The sequence below is a fragment of the Mesoplodon mirus genome, assembly GCF_964341445.2.
Source record: "Mesoplodon mirus genome assembly, chromosome: 6".
NCBI lineage: Eukaryota > Metazoa > Chordata > Mammalia > Artiodactyla > Ziphiidae > Mesoplodon > Mesoplodon mirus.
Genome location: NC_138982.1, coordinates 115,009,463 through 115,031,798, shown reverse-complemented (window position 1 = coordinate 115,031,798; position 22,336 = coordinate 115,009,463). Strand labels below are relative to the sequence as shown.

The window sequence follows — 22,336 nt, the reverse complement described above, 5'->3', positions numbered from 1 at the left end:
GATCAAGGTGTGGTGTGGGTAAGGTTAACCTTGATTTGTGATGGGGAGAGGAGTGGGGTGTACAGAAAAGGAGGCTCAGAGGATGTGATGACTCTGCTGAGGTCTGAAGCAATAAATGGCTTTTTTCAGATCAAGGGGATGGGGGTAGGAGAGCGTAAACTCTAGGCTACAGTGCCAGGATCACACAAATCTTTGCAAGTCATTTTAAAGAGTTTAGATTTTAGGAGCAATTGAGAACCTCTGAGTAAGCAATCAAGAGAGATCAGGTTTTTACTTGTAAAGAAGTATTACAGTTATCTAAGGGAGAAATGATGGTGATACTAATTAGAAAAAGAGCACAGGGGATGGAGATAAGTGGGAAAACACTAAAGCTATTCAGGAAAAAACATCAGCAAGACCTGATGATCAACTGATGTGAACAGACAGAAAGAAAGGAGGAAGGAATTGATCTCAGGTTTCTGGCCTGCTGGGCTGGATAGATAGCAGGGTGGTATCATTTTCATAGTTAGGAAATAACAGAGGAAAGGCAGGGATAGAAAGGAAGACGAAGAGTCTCATTCTGGATATTTGAGTGGGAGATGCCACCAGGACCTCCAAACGGAGCTGAGTGTAGAGGTCTGCCTAGAGAGAACAGAACAAGGAGTGAGTCAGGACAACTTTGATAACTGAATCCCAGGAGGAAGGTGTGGTCCTCCAGGGTAGGCCACAGAGCAAAATCTCCTGGAAATTGCACATTTCAGCAATAGACCCAGCAGAGCCAGAAAAATAAGAGGAAAATCAATAGCATATATGTGGTAGACCTTGCTAGTTGCCTACCAAACACCCATTCTCTCTTCTTCCTTTCAACAAAACACCAAATTTTGTTTGGAGAAGAAATGGGCCATTTAAAAACACATCTCTCCATGAAACTTTGAAACTAAGGGTGGCCATCAAACATCGTCCTAGCCAACAAGATGTAATCAAATTCTAGTGCGTGGGACTTCCAGGAAATTTATTATTTTTCTAAAAAAAAATAGGCTGATGATTTTTCACATTCCTCCCTCAAGAACAGCACAGAAATACGACACTGGGAGGTGCAGCAGTCACCTTGCAACCACAAGAAAGAAAGTCACATACTAAGGTTGGTAGAGCAGAAAAAAATCAAAGGAAGCTGGATTCTTAATGGCTTCTTGGAGCCGATATACTTTCTCTCTACATCCTTCCTCCAGAATCAAATTTAAACCTATTTGGCTAAATTGTCTGACATTGGTTACATGCAATAGGATGCAATCCTGATCTAGCTGGGTGCCATGAAATTCTGGGAAAGAGAATATTTCACAAATAAGGTCAACTGTGTCAAATGGCTGGAAGAGGTAAATTATATCCATAATAGAAGGCAAAGTTTAGAAAGCTGAGGTCAAGGCTATTTAGAGTAACAGGATATTAGTGAGAGAGAAGGGTAAGGAAGGCCACACACTGCGCTCTGCACCTCTTTGCAAAGTTTTGGTAAAGCACTATATTTAAATTGCCTATGTTTGGAATACTGAATGGATCCTTGCTATGGTTTTCAAAATGCTGATATAGAAGAAGAAAACATCCCCAAACACAAAATGGAAACAATAGTATATCATATTCTTACTCCTATTGTCTTGAAACAAAGAACCATGAAGATAACCACACACCTGAATCTGAGATACACACTTTTGAAATTGTTTGTCCTCCAACAAAGTTCCAAATATTACCATTTATCCAAAATGTCTTCTGAGAAAACCAATTTTTTTCTGAAAAAAAAATTTTGACAGTTCATTTAAGTGTGGGAATCATAATAATTTAGATCTCCTACTGGTGTTTCACATCATTCATTAATATATTAAAAGCTCTGAAGTCTTATAGAGAAAATACACTTAAAGATGTATTTTCCAAATTATTATTATTATTATTATTATTATTATTATTATTTGCGGTACGCGGGCCTCTCACTGTTGTGGCCTCTCCCGTTGCGGAGCACAGGCTCCAGACGCACAGGCCCAGCGACCATGGCTCACGGGCCCAGACGCTCCACGGCATGTGGGATCTTCCCGGACCGGGGCACAAACCCGTGTCCCCTGCATCGGCAGGCGGACTCTCAACCACTGCGCCATCAGGGAAGCCCCCAAGTTATTTTTTTAACAGCTCACAGAAAAAAATTCACTGGAGCATATTTTGAGAAAGGCCACAATAAAATATTTAAATGCTAACCATGCCAATAACAACAGTTTTCCAAATCCTCAAAAATATATTGTCATAAAAGACATACTGTATACTGATATATGAAGAATACTTATCATTTCACAAATATTTATGTGGATTTTAAGTACACCTGTGTATAAGAAGATGACTACCTCTGGGAACAGAAAGCTTTTTCTAAATGTAACAATATATGGTAGTTTGTTTTCAGCATCTCCCTTCCTGAAATAAAGAGATACATTCTTTGGGACCACAGGAATGGAAAAGGTAAGCCTAATAATGTGCCTAGTACAATAAATAGCACGTAGAACCAAAACTACCATTCATATAATGCTTACTGTTGACCAGGCACAGATCTAAGCACATTATGCATGTTAACTTACTTAATCCTCTCCAAAGCTCTATAAAGTAAGTAGAATAATATCCCCACTTCTTATTATAGAAAGGCTAAGTAACTTCACCAAGGGCAGAAAGCTATGCTAAATAAACACTTACTGAGTTTGTTGGGAACAAAATTTATTTTACCTTGACAGAATTAATCATATCTATGAACAGTTTCCATAATGCAGTCTATGGATAAGAGAAATGGGTTTAATGGCTTAAGAGAACCCCTTATATTAAAAGAACACAAACTCCTCTTGGAATAGGTATTGTTATTCACCTGAAGTTGATGATCAAAATTTTGAAGGAGATTGAAGAATCATAACTGACAGAGTCCAGAAAGAACCTGTTTCACAGGAAACCATACAGAGACCTAAGTGGTCATTACTTTTTAAAAAGAAGGAAAAAAAAAAGAAAAGTGGTAAGGAATTGACTTTATTGCCTACAAATATTGGGGAGTCTAACCACAGAATTCTGAGGTTATTCAAATTTTAGGTTTTGGTTATTTTGACAAAAGATGAGAGAAGTGGAGGAAAAGGTAATTATCAGCAGGACCTAAAACATTGTCTCCACTGGCCATAAAACATTGTGTGGCCATAAAACATTGGCCATAAAACATTGTCTCCGTTCCTGTGGAATTTTGGTTCGTTGTTGCTTTCTTTCCTGAGGTAGTCCCAAAGGAAAATATGTTATAATCATATTTTCCAAGAATTCCCTCAAGCAAGATTCAACAAGGTTGCAACCTGCCCTAGACTTCTTTTTTTTTTTTTTTTTAATAAATTTATTTACTTTTGGCTGCATTGGGTCTTTGTTGCTGTGTGCGGGCTTTTTCTAGGAGCAACGAGTAGGGGCTACTTTTCATTGTAGTGCACGGGTTTCTCATCGTGGTGGCTTCTCTTGTTGCGGAGCGCGGGCTCTAGGTGCACGGGCTTCAGTAGCTGTGGTGCAAGGACTTCAGTAGTTGTGACGCAAGGGCTTCAGTAGTTGGCGACTCACGGGCTCTAGAGCGCAGGCTCAGTAGTTGTGGCTCCCGGGCTTAGTTGCTCTGTGGCATGTGGGATCTTCCCAGACCAGGGCTCAAACCCGTGTCCCCTGAATTGGCAGGCAGATTCTTAACCACTGTGCCCGCAGAGAAGTCCCTACACTTCTATTTTAGGACTAAGGGAAGTCACTTGGGTGACGATGACAAGTGCTGAACTATATGATCAAAATGTTCTCAATGTCCTTCTACATCAAACACAGGCTCCTAATCCATTTTCTAGTTTCTGACTGATATAAGAATCTAATAAAAGGGTAACTTAATGTGACTCAATCTAGATAAAGTACAGTATTATTTGGTAAAGAGATACAGGGTGATGATGAAGGAGGAAAGATTGAGACAGAATATAAATCCCTTGTGAGGGATGACCTTTCCCACTTTCTTCTTAACTTTCTGGGTTTACTCCTAAGTTTTACTTCATCATTCACTGGATAAGATTAAAAATGTCCCCATTCAGGCATACTAAATACCTTGGTCATAAACTTTTATTTCCCTTGACAAGTGTAAAATGTCATAAGCGCTATTAAAACTTCAATTTAAACCTCTGGTTAAATACGACATAACGTAAAATGTTACAAAAGCTACAATTTCCACTTTGGATACTAAGTGACTGCAATTAGAAACTGTTTTATTATACTCAGAAACCTAAATTAAACATCAGATGTACTTTATTAAAATTTAGGCTGCACTTAATAACGATCTTCAAACATATGAGCTGCTATAATTTAGAAATGGCTTTTCTGTTATCACTTACCATGTAAAATGAAAGAAAGTCATGCTGCAGCACAGAATTTAAGTAAATTAAAGTAATAACTTTGTGTTAACATATGCTGATGCATATAAGGGATATTGATGATGGAGGCTGAATAATCTTTTGTTCTGAACCTCTTTTAATACAGCAAATGAGCTTCAGGTAATTTAAACTAAAAGTCAGGAGGACAGATTAAATGATTTCCAAATGATCCTTCCAGCACAGTTCCATTCTTATTAATACAACCTAGTTTTGTTTTATTTCACAGTTTTCATTCTAGGAAACGTAAAGTAAAATAAAAAACCTAGCATTTCTCTTTTGGATTATGCTAAGCAAATATAGCCTTCCGTGAATTCACTTAAGAATATCTAAGATCCATTTCACATATTACTTTTCTTGATGAATGATGGTATGGATATTAATAGAGGTTTGAGGATCCCCTTCTCTGATTAACATTCCACTCTGTAAATATTCATATGTAGGAAGCAATTTTTTTTCCTTATTCATCCAGGCAGATGTATTTTTGTGCTCTCCCAAGCTTACCCCTACCATACCAGTACCTGCTGCACCGCCACCCCCCAGTGCGCAAGCTCTCTCTCTTCCCTTCCCAGTCTCTGTCTTTCTCTTTCTCCGCCCCCTTCTCCTTGAATCTCTTTCTCTGTTACTCTGGATATGTTGCCCCCTGTATCCCTCTTTTGCTTTTCTTTCTGTGTGTTTCTCTCCCTCCATTTCTGCCCCTGAATGCTGTCTCTACCAGTCTCTTACATACCCCCCCCCACTCTGTGCCTCCACTCTTACTGGTTTAGAAACCCAGGATAGTTCACCTAAAATAATTCTTCACCTGCTTCTCTTTTTAAAAACCAACCCCATTGGGCTTGCATTCCCAAAAGGTGTTTGGGGCTCTAGGAGATGAGCAGGGGTCTATGAACTCCAGTTCACCACAATGTATACTAGTGCTTCTCAAACTTGAATTTGCATGTGAATCATATGAATCACCTTAAAATATTGTTTAAATACAGGGTCTGATTCAGGTGGTCAGGAGCGGGGCCCAACATTCAGCCTCTTTAACTTGCTACCAGGTGATGCCAATGTTGCTGCTCCATGGAGCATTTTGTTTTTTTTTTTTTTGTGGTGCGTGGGCCTCTCACTGTTGTGGCCTCTCCCGTTGCGGAGCACAGGCTCCGGACACACAGGCTCAGCGGCCATGGCTCACGGGCCCAGCCGCTCCGCGGCATGTGGGATCTTCCCGGACCGGGGCACGAACCCATGTCCCCTGCATCGGCAGGCGGACTCTCAACCACTGCGCCACCAGGGAAGCCCCATGGAGCATATTTTGAGTAGAAGCCGCCAGCTGCTGCCTGCAGTAGACCCAATCCTTCCCACATCTGAGTTTGCCTCCCCACACGTTACTATCCACGTGGGTTTCTTCTCTTTCTTATCCATATCACGCCTAGTTGCTGCAGCACCTAGATTTCCATTGGTTTTTACATTTGTTTGTTTGTTTGTTTGTTTGTTTTGTTTTTTTGCAGTACGCTGGCCTTTCACTGTCGTGGCCTCTCCCGTTGAGGAGTACAGGCTCCGGACGTGCAGGCTCAGCGGCCATGGCTCACGGGCCCAACCGCTCTGCTGCACGTGGGATCTTCCCAGACCGGGCACGAACTCGGGTCCCCTGCATCGGCAGGCGGACTCCCAACCACTGCGCCACCAGGGAAGCCCATACATCTTATTTTAATTAAACTTTTCTAAAAAAATATTTCATCAACCACAGACGAAAGCCTAAGATTGTAATGAGAAATGTAAAATATTACTATGTTATAATTTTCCTTTGATTTCTCATCAAATTTGCTTCATTAAATATAAATCTATTGGACTATAATAGCTTTACATATAATATACAGATTACTGGCAAAGTACAGGAATGCAAATAATTCTACTTTACAGAATACTTATTTTGTGTACTTTCCCCCCGCCATCCAGAAAGAAAAAGAGAAAGTAAAGATGGTTAGGTCCTGTTTAGCACATTAAAGTTTCTCAAGGGAACTTCAGAAAATCCCTTCAGGTACCATCAATACTAATTGTTTCCTTATCAGTCTGGAAGTTTAAAACCCTGGGTTTTCTTTTTTATTTATTTATTATTTTTTTGCGGTACGCGGGCCTCTCACTGTTGTGGCCTCTCCTTTTGCGGAGCACAGGCTCCGGACGTGCAGGCTCAGCGGCCATGGCTCACAGGCCCCGCCGCTCTGCGGCATGAGGAATCTTCCCGGATCGGGGCACGAACCCACGTCTCCTGCATCGGCAGGCAGACTCTCAACCACTGCGCCACCAGGGAAGCCCAAACCCCTTTGTTTTCTATCAGCCAGTCATTACACTCATAAACACAGGTTGATGCTACTCAGAAGGGGTCAGTACACTTAGAGAGCCTGTCCTACACTTATTAGAGCCTAAAAAGAACTCACTTGACTTTTTGTACTAGTGGAAGTCAACTAAATTTCCTGAGTAATGTTATCGCCCAAAAGAGCCAATTAATTATTCCAAAATCTTGAAAGAAAGAAAAACTCCCAGGGAAATAGTACCCAGACTGCATTCTAAGAGCCCTGCCTTCAAATGAGTGTTTGAGATCACATGACCTGCTTGCCTTTACAAACAAGTTGTGTGGAAATGAGATTGTTCCTTCAAGTGGCATTCTCATACTTTATGATGCTCCTCAGACATGGAATAAAACACTTCCAAGTTACATGTTAGATCACATCACTTACAATGGGCCAGGAATGGTGCTAGGCACATGAGTCACAGATGGCTCCAGAGGAGGTGACTCTTGAGCCAATTATAATAGACTGACCGGGGGCTTCCCTGGTGGTGCAGTGGTTGAGAGTCCGCCTACCGATGCAGGGGATGTGGGTTCATGCCCTGGTCTGGGAAGATCCCACATGCCGCGGAGCGGCTAGGCCCGTGAGCAATGGCTGCCGAGCCTGCGCGTCTGGAGCCTGTGATCTGCAACCGGAGAGGCCACAGCAGTGAGAGGCCCGCGTACCGCAAAAAAAAAAAAAAAAAAAAAAAAAAAAAGAGAGTGACCGGTGGAACAGGAAGAGAAGCACATTCCAGGCTGCGGAAATAGAGGAAAGTGCCATTTCTTGGGGCTCTGATGGGCTGCAGCATACTAAACTACTGTCAGCCATTCAAAGCTAACATCACCTAATCCAAATTCTCAGTTCCACTTTCATGGTCATAGACTTGACCTTGACTTCACCATAAGCAATGATTGCATCTCTTGCAAAATCTCAGCTTCTACTGACTCACATTCGAAAGTTAAACCAAGTCTTCAATCTCCAAATCTAATCTTCACTTTTCTCTTCATCTCCATTACTACACCTATTTCAAACTAGCACCATCTCCTGCCTGTAATACTGCAATAGCTTCCTAACTGGCCTCCCCCAATCATTCTGCATTTCATTCTGCTAACATGCAGTATGCAAGAATCACATGAGTGACATTTAAGACTATAAATCAGATCATGTCACCTCCATCATTGCCTGAAAACTTGCTGTGGTTCTCATTGCACTGAACGTACAGTCCAACATCACTAACCCGGTTACAGGATCCTGCATGACCTGGCCCCCACCCATCTCTCTAGCTATTTCCGTTACTCATATGCCATACTAGCTATCTTTCATTTTCTCAGATATGCCCAAGTCTATCATTTCTCATGGCCTTTTACATGTACTATTCTTTTTGCCTGAAATGCCTTTTCTTTTACTTTGTGTCTTGGTAATATCCACGGGTATTTCTGCTCTCAGCTTAACCCCAATCCTTCCTGGCACTTGGCACAATTTTAAGGATAAAGTTATTTGTATGGTTAGTTACTTATTTTCAGTCATCACAAGCCCGTCTTCCCACTATTTTGTAATTTCTATGAAGGCAGAAACCATTTTCTTTTTTGTTCACCACTGAATAGCTAAAACTAAGCAAAAGGCCTGGAAAGAGTTACTTAGGGAAAAGTATCAATTTTTTGGAGAAACTATATTTCGTTATTCTTCATATTTTTATTTAATGCCGGACTCTTTTTTTTGTGTGTGTGTGTGTGTGGTACACGGGCCTCTCACTGCTGTGGCCTTTCCCGTTGCGGAGCACAGGCTCCGGACGCACAGGATCAGCGGCCATGGCTCACGGGCCCAGCCGCTCCGCGGTATGCGGGATCTTCCCAGACCGGGGCACGAACCCGTGTCCCCTGCATCGGCAGGCGGACTCTCAACCACTGCGCCACCAGGGAAGCCCAATGCCTGACTTTTTAAAAACAACATTTTTAATGCCCATATTGTGTAACTAAGGAAAGAACTTTTATGCCTTCAAAACATTCAATGGGGCTTTATTCTAATCTGACAAAAAAGCTTGAATTGATAATTAATGAAAGGTTTAAGTTAATTTATATCATATTAATTAAAATTAATTATACTAAGAATGTTTAGGTATGTTTTATTAAACATCATTGAAGCAAAAATTTTTTAATAAATACAAATGATTCTCAAGTTAGTCTGTATGTGGGAAAGATGTCTAGCATTTAAATCACAAGTAAATTAGGAGGCTTAAAAGGAAGGGTGATATGATGATAAGATTTAAGAGATAACCAGATCTACCTGGTTATTAGTTTTTAAAGGAAATATTGTTGATATGAGGAGACACTGCCAAGAATTTCCCATAAATAACTAAATACTGAATTGATTTCCTGGAAGCCTCAAGGGACTTTATATCTAAGCATCAAATAGTGTTGGAATAATCATCTTAGTACTTTACAGCATGTATGGACACTATCTACTTTTTGAGAAAACAAAAGGACTGGCTCATGAGACTGGTAATGGAATACATAACCTTTAACCCCAAGATTACTGGATTGAATCTGGTCCAGGATAGTGTATGTAGTAATATCCAACAGATGGAACCTATTTTGTAACATCCAATCTGGAGAGCTAAACTCTTCCATTTAGTCTTTATGACATAACTATGTGTTCCAACATAGCCAATGCCTTTTTTTTAAAAAACCAACCAAGAAAAGACTGAATATTAATTGAATAGTAAATAGTTTTCCCTAGAGAACATACAGTGATGTTAGGATATCTAGAAGGATACCCACCCAACTTTCAACAGTGGTTAACTCTGGGCAAATGAGATTACAAGAACATGTATTTTAAAAGGGCAAGTATGTTCTATAATACATGTATTTAGAAATAACATACAATAAGGTATTTTAAAATGATCTCTATAAGCTTACTCATCATATTCCTTAACCTGAGTTTGGGAGCAACGGAAAGAAAATGTATGTCATGTCCCCACTCCAAGATCTTTCTACAAATTTGCTAAAGACTAATATATGACAGTTGTGTGAGTCAAAGAAAAAACAATAAAAGTTTGCCTAAGAAGTCAACTGAACACATATCTACAGCCCATAATTGGTTTAACTAAGAGTTGTTTTAAGATAGAATGTCACCTGTTGGTTATTTATGAATAAATAGTACATTCTCTGACACAGCCACCTCCTTTAACACCCACGTTCACAAGGTCAGTGGACTTTGTCCTTTTCTACTAAAATACCCATTGAAACTTAAACTTTCTCTTTGTCCATCATCACTGTCATGTCTCACATGGGTTATGGAATATGGGCTTCTGCTTTTATATTTCATACTAAATACTCTTTGGACAGATAAAACCAAAAAAAAAAAAGAAGAAAGAATTTTTATGTTCTTTCAAAGAAAATGAGAACTGTCTCCTCTCTTAATGTAGTATAGAAAGGATACTGCTCTTACTTTTCTCAACAAATACAGAATTCACACTATATTTACTTGAAGACATAATGTTTCTATCCTCAATTTATGACACAATTTAAACCCGATATTTGGATGCAGCAAGTGATCTGATGGACCGCGGAGATTACATGATTTTCCCCCCTGGTTTTCTGGTTTTTATTTCTCAGTTAGTTAAGATGATAAAATAACTACAAATCCAACTTAAAAATCCCCAAATAATTGTTATTTAAAGACAGATATGGGTGGAATGTTTGTGCCCCCCCACCAAGAAAAAATTTGTATGTTGAAATATTTATCCCCAGTGTGATGGTATTTGGAGGTAATTAGGGTGGAATGCATTCACTGGGGTGCAGCCCCCATGATGGAATTAGAGTCTTTATACAGGGATAGAGACCAGAGCTTTCTCTTCATCATGTGAGGAAACCAGGAAGAGAACTCTCACCAGAACCTGACCATGCTGGTACCCTGGCCTCTGACTTCCAAGCCTCTAGAACTATGAGAAATAAAAGTTTGTTGTGTAAGCCACCCAGTACGTGGTATTCTTGTTAAAGCAGCCTGAACTAAGACTGGCAACAACAAAAGACTATATTCTAACTGGTGGTAAAAACTCAAGTCTTTAGTAAATATAATTATGTCAAAGAACTTAGCAATATTGCTTCTTTACTTAAGTGAAAAAACATGTGAATTCAACAAGAAAATTTTAATGTTATCCCAGCTGTAAAAGTTACAAAAATGAAATTTTTCATTTGACCCTAAGACAAAAATGATTTAAGTCAGTACTATTTGTATGCCTTGCATTAACAACGAGAATCTAAAGATAAGGGTAAATTTCTCATACCAGGAATTTCAACTCAAGATGGAATTTAATATACTTAACATGCTCTGTACTTAAGCAGAAATTAATTTAAGAAAATTTAATTACTGAAACATTTTATTTAAATTTTAGTATATTAACACACATATCTTCAAATTCAAAATGAAGTCAGTCCATTTCTGAAATAAAAAGCATCCAGATCCCCTTTGTATAAATAATCCTGGTGTCTGGCCCTAATACAGGGAAAGAGAAGACAGCAGTGAAACCAACAGCACCGACAATTAGATTTATGATTTATAATTATGTGCCAGTCACTGTGCTACATACTTTATATGCATTATTTCATTTACTCATGAATCAACTTTGCAAAAAAAAAGTCATTGCATTTTAGAATATAGTGTGCAACAAAGATATTTTAAAATCATTAAACTAAATGAATCTTTAACTTTCTTCATTTGAATACTGAAAACAAAAATTATATATATATATATATATATATATATATAAATGTTTTAGAATCTCATCAAAGCATGGAAAATGGCAAAGTTTTTTAAAAAGATAAAGCAGATTAGAGGAAACAAATATTTTCAAAGATGCAATATAGAGCTAGTTCAATTTCAAAGATAAAAAGTCTTTCAAGGAACAATATATGTGTGTGTGCACACATATAAAGGCCAACTAGACTGTGTGCACAATCGATCGATATTTTATAATATAATGGCATATTCTATTTTCACCTGCTCATCGGTACCATTTTACTGCCAGGAGTAATCCTTTCATCTTCAGTGCTCCAGATTTTAGAAATACATTCTACTACACCAACACCTGGCTCCTTAGCATACATGTCAGTACACTTTCTCATTTTATCCAAAGGAGGAAAATCAGATAATTCAAATTCTAAATCACTTTATAAGGAGAATTGTTTAATAACAATGAAAGATCATAGTGTATTGAAAGTAGTGGGAAAATATTACTTTAAAATATAAACATTTTACCTCAAAGTAATTACTATTAAAAAGCACCCCAGTTAATAAAATCTGAGAAGATTAATCTCTGATTAATTGTACAAAATTATTTTTTCTGGAAAGATAGTTCTGTGTTTTGCTGCTAAGACAGTCAGCAGATGTCTGCCTAGTCTGAAGGGAATTTCTCTTCCTCAGGAGAAAACAGCTTACATCGGAAACAAATAACCATATGCTGACTATGTACTACTTAGCAGATGACGTAGAAAGACATGTTCTGTAATCGAAAGCATGAGGGTCAAGGTTCAAATTAATTTTCCTTAAAATTCAACGCAATTACCCAAGATCGAGTTACTTATTAAATATAAGTTGTGTCGAAGAACTGTGCTATCAATTTGTGCCAGGCATAAAATAAAGTTCTAAATTTACTAACTGGTAATGTTGAGTATAGAAGAATAGACCCGTAAAATATTTTTCTAAACATTTAGTAGACTCTCAAATAGAGCTAATATGAAACAAAAAAATACTACTTGCAATAACATTTTAGAAAGCTGGGTTTGAAACTGAGTTAAACAGTGAATTTTCATAAGTGTTAGAAACAGCAATATATTCTAAATTTACAAATTAAAGTCCTCATCAAGATATATCATTCTTAGCTTGCAAAGAAAAACAATAATTAAAAAAACAAATTTAAAAAAATGCATCTGTGATTAAAAATTGGTTTCCTTTACAGAGATAAACTTCCAAAAATTCAAGGTGGAAACTTTAGATGTAAGGACTACCATATATTTCTTAGCATTCTGATTCTTAGACTTTATAATTGTGTGAGATAAACTTAATTGCATCAAAACTGAGTTTTCAAAAACAAGAATACAACTTTTACTACATGGCAAAGATCAGCACCTAAAGATCGGTCAGTGCTTTTCACTGGGTCCAACCTGGTTATAATTGCAATTTAAATGAGAACAAAAATAAATAATCCTAAAGATAACCAATAAATGCAATCCTTTTGGTACATTATTTAAATTTAAATAAATATTAAAAACACAAAAGACAAGAATATTATCATTTCTATACAAAAATAAAAGTTTTAAATGATGTTCCATATCATTTTTTTTCTCCACTGTTTGAGAGATTGACAACTGTTAGGAACCAAGAAATCCAGTTGTTGTTACAGCTGTAAAACTTGGTTTAAAGGCAAATAAAACACAGATAAATGTTTTTAAAAGCATTACCAACAACTGTGCTGTGAAACCAGTGTTGCCTCAAGACACTTTTGTTAATGCTATTACTTTGAGCTATAGCGTCACTAAGAAATTAGATGAAATCTTTGTCTTCCTGTGTCTGAGCCTTTGGGAAGAATAAGAATAGCTCTTACTGAACTTCTGGTACCTAAACTAAGAAAATATGAAAAAAAAATGGTAATATTCTCCAGGAAATAATAAAACCAAACTATAAGAGTACTTTATAGATTTAAACTACAGCAAATATGACCCATGTTTTCCCTGCCCTCCTTCCCCTCCTGTATTTATGTAACAAACAAAAGGTTAGTTTTGATTTTAGGATGCAAACATATTTTAAAATGGTGAATAAGCAGTAACTATTGGCTAAAATAAAGAACTGAAATACATGTGAATGAAATTACTATATATCTATTTGTAGTGCACTGAACCATGAATTTTTTTAGACACAAAAACCCACTTTAACTACAGAGTACTTAATTTTTCCCATATAACTTATGTGACCAAATAACACAATTTCTTTAAATAAAAACTTGCTTTTAATTTTTACAATTTAACTAGTATAAAAATTATTGGAAGCAAACACTACTTGAACTTTTCTCATGGTTTCAAATAATTATTATCACTAATAAGGTGATCCTTATTATCAAACTACCCTTATTAACAGCAAACTATATTTGATAAATATATAATATCTATATACTTCTCCCTTCCCAAGTAAATGAATTGTTACTGAATATGATCTTAAAGTATTTTCTAGAGTAGTTTTATTAAATTTTATTCAGTAAATTATGATATCCTTTTTTCTCTGGAGCTTGACAACATTTTGGAATGTGTCAGGAATATCCCACTAAAATTTGTGAACTATGCATTAAGGGACTATGTGTTTGAATATTTTACTGGTAAAAGTTATATAATGCTCTTATGTCTGGTTTCAATTTCATGATCGTATATTTGTTGACTGAGACTGCAAGAGCTTTTCCCATAATGGACTCTCAAGGTAATGGAATGTCTAAGTTAGAAACAGAACTTAGCTGGAAACTAATGGTGTCTTTTAAAATAACTGCACAAAAGCCAGATTAAAACAGACAGGTCTCTAAATCCCAATGCATTAAGGATATCTTGATCATCTGAGGTAAAACTAGAGGTGTTTTGAAAAGGAAGATCTAGAAGGTAAGCATTTAGACCCTCTACTCAAGTCTATAAACTTTTAAAAAAATTCTGACAATGATAAGAATACAAGGAGAGTAGAAAATAATACAGAAGCATGAGATGATCTTTGATATTTCTGTTGGTACACATTTCTTATAAAGAATTATAATTCCAGGGAATAAACAATCACTGTTTTTCCCTCCTCATCCTCAGTTTCTTACATACCACACACAGGAGTTAGCCTAGGTTATCTACATCATCTTTCTTGATTCTCTAAATTTGTTCTCAAATGTTAACTCACATTTATCTTCACAGAAAATAATAATTCTTAAGTATAACGGTGCCAAGCATTAGAAAGGTGTTAATATCGTAACTTTGAAAGATTACTTTGTCAAAACATATATATATGTCTTCTTATAAATAAGTTGAAACTTTAAAATTATTTTGCTTGTGCTACATTTAAAGTTGAGCTTAAAAAAACAAAAAAAAAAAAAAGAAAAAGATCTTTCTGCTGTGATTATAGCTTTTATACATTTCACTGATTTAGCTCTAGGACCTTCACTGAGAATCAAGGCAATAAGAGAAAGTACAATAAGTTAATTATCAGTTAACTGTGAATAGAGAAATATAAACTTGGGTTTCAAGTAAATGTTTTAAAAATGTGAATGCGGGGCTTCCCTGGTGGCGCAATGGTTGAGAGTCCGCCTGCCGATGCAGGGGACACGGGTTCGTGCCCCGGTCCGGGAAGATCCCACATGCCGCGGAGCAGCTAGGCCCGTGAGCCATGGCTGCTGAGCCTGCGCGTCAGGAGCCTGTGCTCCGCAATGGGAGAGGCCACAACAGTGAGAGGCCCACATACCGCAAAAAAAAAAAAAAAAAAAAAAAAAAAAAAGTGAATGCCTAATTCTGACAGAGGTTTAAATGGTTACTTTAATTTTTTATTCTATCTAATTAAATTTTCTGCTCATATCAGATATCTTTGGCCTTCTGTCTCAAGGTAAGTACTACATGGCTCTGTAAGTGTGATCAAGTCATCTAAATTCTCTGGAGATGATTTCACATTAATAATATGATTAAGTTGGAATAATCTATCTTTTAATTCCTTTCTATGTCTATAATGTCATAATTATCTGCGGTTCTTTATATTCATGTTCTAGTTGAATGCAGGAGACAATGTTAGAGATTATGAAAACTGATTATACAACTAAAATTTTGAACATACATTGTAGTAAGATATCAATCACCTGGGAAAACATTATATATAAATATAGACATAGTCATATATAGTTTCATATATAATTATAGACAGCTAAATTTAAAGTGATATTAAAATTTAAATTAGAATTAGACCTAAATTTCATTTGTGTCTCCAATTCCTATACAATTCTCAATTTCTGTCACATATACATATACACAGCAGGATTCTTTCAAAGGAATGAAATTTTCTGGCCACCTCTTGAATGTTTATTGAAAATAAGCCTAATTCTAATTCAAATACAATACACATCTAGACTCTATATATAACAATTTAATCATTAGTCAACTAAATCCTTATTGAGGTAATTCCAAATGATCAGCCTTTGGTATTTGTGCAAATAAACTGAACCATCAACTCCCTGAGGATTCCATCCACGTGTTTTCTTCCAAGGGTGCACTACAGTGTAGCCAAGATAATACAGTATGAGGCATATACATACATTTCTTTGGATATAGCTTTACAGAAAGTATATTTCTGAGAATTAGAAACAGTTTAAAACTACACCCTACACTACCAGTTGAAAGTATTTCTCCTAATGAGGATAAATGAAAAATACCCTATACTATTATATTTCCATAAACATCCCCATTTTCTATATATTTAAAAGGAACAAAGGAGGGGAATAAATCCATTTCAGTGAGGATGTTCAACAGAAAACAGCTCCAAAAAGTAAAACAAAGCACAGGGAACTCTGCTCAATACTCTGTAATAACCTAAATGGGAAAAGAATTTGAAAAAGAATAGATATATGTATATGCATAACTGAATTGCTTTGCTGTACACCTGAAAGTAACACAACATTGTAAATCAACTCTAGTCCAATATAAAATAATTTTTTTAATTAAAATTTTTTTTAAAAAGTAAAACAGTTCAACAACTATGTGTAAATCCCAATTTAGCTTGCATAACCAGCTAAGATGAGAAATATAGAAAATTCAAACAAACAGTAGATGATAATCATATACTAATCTAGAGATTTTCCTCAGGTAAAGCCTGTGATACAGGTTTAAACTTTTATTACTGTGATCAAGGGAAATGATCCCATGTGGCCATCTCTCCAAACACAGAAAGCCCATTTTACTTACTGGCTACCTCCAGCGATGCATTGTGACTCACAGCCTCTCCGAGGTAATTCCTTGCTACACAGACATAGACCCCTTCATCAGGCCTACTTTTTCGTCCATGCACTATACGTAAGAAAAATAAAGATCCACTTGGCAGCAACATTCGGTGTGAGCGAGGGTCATCTTTGTCTGTCTCCACTCTCTCCCCACCTTTGTACCATTCAATGGTGGGTGTGGGGCGGCCTTCAGCTTTGCAGTTCAAAGTTGCAGGTTCTCCTTTTGAGACAATTAGGTCGGAAGGGTGTTCAACAATGCGAGGTGGAAAATCTTCCTGACGAAGACGGGAGCCTGCATAAGAATTGACAAAATATCTTCATTGCATCACTTGAAAACAATTAAAAGTCTTATTTCAAAAGCATAGGTGTTAGCACTATTATCTAAACACTGCATAATAACGACCTCCTCTTCCTCACCTCTTTACTAACTAATCCTTCTGGTGTCCACCTTGACTATACCTTCTAATTCCTGAATCCTTTTGACCCACCACTTAAAAAGTGCTCTTGCTAAAACTTTGTCTGTACAAATCCTGTCTGCTCTCCAAATCCCTTGTCCACAAATCCTTTCAGAACCCATCACCCTGTCTGTTTGTACCATGTACGTGCCTGTTTTTGCAGAGGAATGTGTTAGAGAATTGTCGACTATTACAAATAATGGCATGGCTTCCTGGAATCTCATTTTTAATGAAACATCAATCAACACTTTAGCAAAACATATGCTATATAATAATAAACATTTATGTTAAAATATATGTGATGGAACTGTTCTTTACATAGACTTTTATATTTTTCTAAATAATAAATATATATGTGTATATATATATATATATATATATATATATATATATATATATATACACATATACTTTCCCGGATTTTTATTAATAAATTAAGTTCATTTGTCTCCAATAATTATGTTACTATTTTAGTGGACTTCAAAGATGAAATGTTAAATAATGGAGTTTAAATAATTAAATATAACGTTCAATGAAAAAGGATACTAGGTGAGAGGCTACATTCTCGACCTTATGTATTACTTAATAAGTGAAGGCCTGAGTGTATGTGTCATTGAAATATTTTCTGTCTGTACCTTATTTTTTTCAATGAGATTATAATCTCTAAAAGAGGGATCAAGTTTCATATTTTTAATATTCCTACCTTATTGTTGCCATGGATAGATTTCATATGTAAAAATCTTAGAGATTTCTCAACTTCAACAACCAAACCTTAAACCTTGTTCTCATCTAGTGTTCCGATCTCAATAAACAATGAAAAGTAGAAAACAGTCTCGCTTGACACCCCTTTCTGTCCTCTAACCCTCCCCCAAATTTTTTAAATCAATCTACTCATCTCACTCTCTACAGCCAGCTACCATCCCAGATCAAAGTACTATAGATTCCCACCAGGATTTAGGAAAGCTCTTAAATAGCTTCACTTCAATGCAGCCAAATAATGGTTCTGAAATACAAATACAATCTGGGTCCTCCCCTACTTCAGTGGCTCTTAAAATAAACTCATTGCTCTTAAAATCTTTAACAAGACCTACAAAAGTCAGTGTGTTCATTCCCCTATCTAGCTCTCAGGACACTTCCTGTTCCACTCCTTTCTCTGCTTTCTTCACCCCAGTCTTCTGTTAGTTCCACAAATATATTAAGCTTCTTCCCACCACAGGCCTATGCCTGCCACAGCGTCTGGGATCAAAATGATCTTACCCTAGTTTATACCCATTCTTCTTTCAAATCTCGACCTTCCCTGATATTTACCACAAAACTTAAATGCTTCTTTTTAGCAAGGGTATGAAACTACCTATGGTAAAATAATCAGAATTATATTTTAAATTTGTTTGATGCTTTGAACACTGTCTGTCTTTCCCATCACTCTGTAAGATCTGTGGGTCTGATTTTGCTCATGGTTGCTTCCCTTATCCCTGGCAGAGTGCTGAACACACTACAGATACTCAATAAATATGTGTTGAGTAAATAAAAAAATAAACAAAGTACTAACAGCAAAACCCTATTTGAGTGGAATGATCTGAAGCTTAATAATCATGCACTGTATAAAGAGACTTTAAAAGATTTTATTTTTAAATTGTAACCATATAGGCATACTGTTTAACCTTTACTAGACTAAGCTCTGAATGGGGTTTATTTACATCTCTAATTTGTAACTACTGCAGTTACTATTTCTTAATGAAATGATAAATGAATGATGAAACTAAAAGATCTATTATTTGCTTATGTCTACCATGAAACAAAAAAATTATAATCTGAAATATTGAGTAATAGTTTTATAATATGAAATATTGAGAAACAGCTTTAGTTCAGTGCATGGTATACAGCATACTATAAATCCATTAAATGAAACCAGGCTCTAAAAGAGGAGGAAATAAGCCAGCTACATGGGAAAAAAATTACTTGGAAACTCGTGGTCTTTAGCAAAGGCTATACTGAAGGCAAATGAAATTTAAATTGAATTTAAGATTACTCAACCACAAGTGCTGTATAGCTTCAGGAAATAAAGCATTGTAATATATTACTGGCCTTTATTTTGGCTATAATTATGAAAGATGGATGCTAATGAAGATCAACTGCTGAGGTAATATATATTTAATTTAAGCCAATTTTATTTATATTCTGTAAGTCTATTTCAGATAGGAAACAGGAATGTACAGGTTGCTATAAGAATACAAAGAATGGGCACTTAACACTGCCCAAGAAAGGCATACCGACACATGAAACTTGAGGTAGGTCTTGAAAACTGAGTCAGGAAGAAAAGAAAGGAAAGGATTTCACTCAGAGGCACAGCTACAAAAGCATATGGTACACTGTGGGACCTGTAGGTAGGTTAGTACAGCCTCAGTATAAGGCAGGTGTCAGATGGACTTTGTACATCAAGCCAAAGTTCTGGAACCTAAATGAAGGCAACAAGAACATTCAAATATTTTAAGCAAGGGACTGCATGCTTAAGTTTGGTTTTAAAGAGCTCACTCTTGATAGTATGAAACTAGACTGCAGCAGCTAAGCTAGGAAGGGATTAGTTAGGACACTTTTATACTCTTTAAACAATAAATTCTGAAAGCTTGAACTTGGATCTTGACAGACAGAAAGGAAGATAAAAGGAAGAATCTAGAGATATTTAGTTACAGTATCAACAGGACCTACTCACTGGCAATGTGGGAGAAGGTGGAAATGAAAAATGCACAAGATGGGGCTTCCCTGGTGGCAAAGTGGTTGAGAGTCTGCCTGCAGATGCAGGGGACATGGGTTCATGCCCCGGTCCAGGAAGATCCCACATGCCACGGAGCCGATGGGCCCGTGAGCCATGGACGCTGAGCCTGCGCACCTGGAGCCTGTGCTCCGCAACGGGAGAGGCCACAACAGTGAGAGGCCCGTGTACCGCAAAAAAAAAAAAAAAAAAAAAAGAAAAAGAAAAAAAAAAAAAGCACAAGATGGAAGAGAAGCAGAGGGTAGAGAGATTCTGAGTTTCTGATCTGAGCAAAGGGTAAAGGGCAGTTCCAACGAAGGTCAAGAATAAGAGTGGGATGTGGTGAGAGGAAGAAGGACAGAGATGATTTATTCAGCATGAGATATAGAGACTTTGGGATACTTCCAGAATATCCAAATAAGGACGACAAGTTGCCTATTATTTAATAATCCAAGTTTGACCTCAGGAAAAAAATCTCAGTTGGATCCATATATGAAAATCAAGTTGGAGACTGAAACACTGGGAAAGAATAAAACTGCCTAGGGAGCATGCATAGAGGAAATAACGGCCAATTAAAGAACCTGGAGATCACCCAGCCTCCACGAAAGTGCAGTGGAGCTCAAGACTCTCTCAATCCCTAACCTACAGCCCCGTATAACTGGACCACAGCCAATATGACTTCTGGGAGTGGAGAGCTCAGGCCCAAGTTTTCACCATGATGTTTGTACAGCAGCATTCAGTAAACGAGTTTCAGCAATAAAAATGCTCTCTATTCTATTAAAGGCTAAATTTTCAAAATGTTCTGTGCAATATTCTTTTCTCAGATTGTTTACTCAAAAAAAAGATCTGGGTTCTCAGGGTCTTTTAATCTTGCTAATGCACATTATGTGCTCCAGAAGAAAAGTAGAATATGCAGCAATTTCTTAAACTTATTTGGCCACTGAACGCTATATTTTTCTTTTTATGGGACATCCCACTGAACTTTGCTTCTGAGGAACACACTTCAAAAGAAAATACACTCTGTTAGCATATAATAATCTGAAGAGAATGAACAGGGTTAGCAAAAAAAAAAAAAAGAGTTACTTGGCTGTAGAGTTAAAACTTTTGGAAATCACAACAAAAAACATAGAAATGCCACATTTCTCATAACATACAACCTTCAAGAAAGGAACTTCCCAATTCCCGAGTGATATTTATTACAAGTCACTGGTTAACCTCAATAATAACAATTATAAATTGTACTCATCATCTCTATTAAAAACTATAATAAATTATTCTTTATTATCATGTCTAAGCAGGAAGAAAAGGAATGGAAAAGAAAACAAATATTAATTATCCACCATCTCCTTTGTCACAACAGCATCTTCATGAGGTGGATGTTGTTATCTGGTTTCCATATGGGGGAACTAAGCACTGGTGCTTGGCTGGAAGGTGGCAGTGCTGGGATCCAATCCTAGTCAAATTCAAAATCCTTGCTCTTTCCCACTATTCCATAAATATTGCTAGGATTAATTCGTTAAAATCCATTCTTGTTTCCAATGCTAGAATTTGTTCATTTTGATTACTTTCATTTAAAATGTAGAAAATGAAAACGGTAAGAAGCAGTCAAACCAGATAACATCTAATGTTCCTTTCCCAGGCAATCAGAGAATATCTAACTGTAAATCATATGATTTCATAGTCACTTAATGCAGTAAAGACTTTCATGATGAACGAATGAGAACATAAAGCATTCCTTGTACTGTGAGAGCTTATCTAAATATGAGCTTGCATTTCTGAGTAGCTCTCCTATTTTATCAGGTTTTAATATTTGAGAACCTCAGTTTCTACACATTGCACAATTAAAATTAAGTATAACTGATCCCCATTTTTTTTTCCACCAGCATGCTTTGAGGGAAGAACGTCACCCAACTTCTATCAATAACTGTGATTCACTTTCTCAAAGGAGGACCTTGAGGGAGTTACACCAAGAAGGATTAGGGAAGAACATATATCTTAGAAGTTGTATCCATCTCCACTCTGTCACAACACCTCTCTTTATATAATATTCTTGACTCACTATTCATAAAACACCTTCTTTCTTCAATCATAAATTCTGAGTTCCTATAAATCACCCAACGACCACCATTTTAGTTATGCTAATTTGGGTATTTTTTATATAATAAGATAAAAGGTTTATCTTACACTTGGCAAAACCAAATTCAAGGTTTCAACTATATTCTGCATAAGAAACGAAAAAGTTACAAAGAAGAGAGGGTAAAAGAAAGGGGCTGATGGAGTGAGGCTTTAACAAGGAACTAGGATGATAACGTCAGCTGAATCCTGACAAGGCAAGGCAAGAATCCTGGTAGGACCTTGGGAATACAACACAATTGACTTCAGGAAAGGCCAGCATCAGGGAAAAGGACAGGGCA

At 36.8% G+C, this 22,336-nt stretch overlaps 1 protein-coding gene across 1 annotated transcript in view; it reads right to left on the bottom strand.

The window, feature by feature from the left end:
- ROBO1 (roundabout guidance receptor 1) overlaps positions 1-22,336 on the bottom strand; it is a 402,854-nt gene that overhangs the window by 309,098 nt on the left and 71,420 nt on the right. Inside the window, exon 2 of the mRNA XM_082624948.1 lies at positions 16,684-17,010. Within this exon, the coding sequence (XP_082481074.1) occupies positions 16,684-17,010 (327 nt within the window). The remainder of the gene's footprint in view (positions 1-16,683; positions 17,011-22,336) is intronic.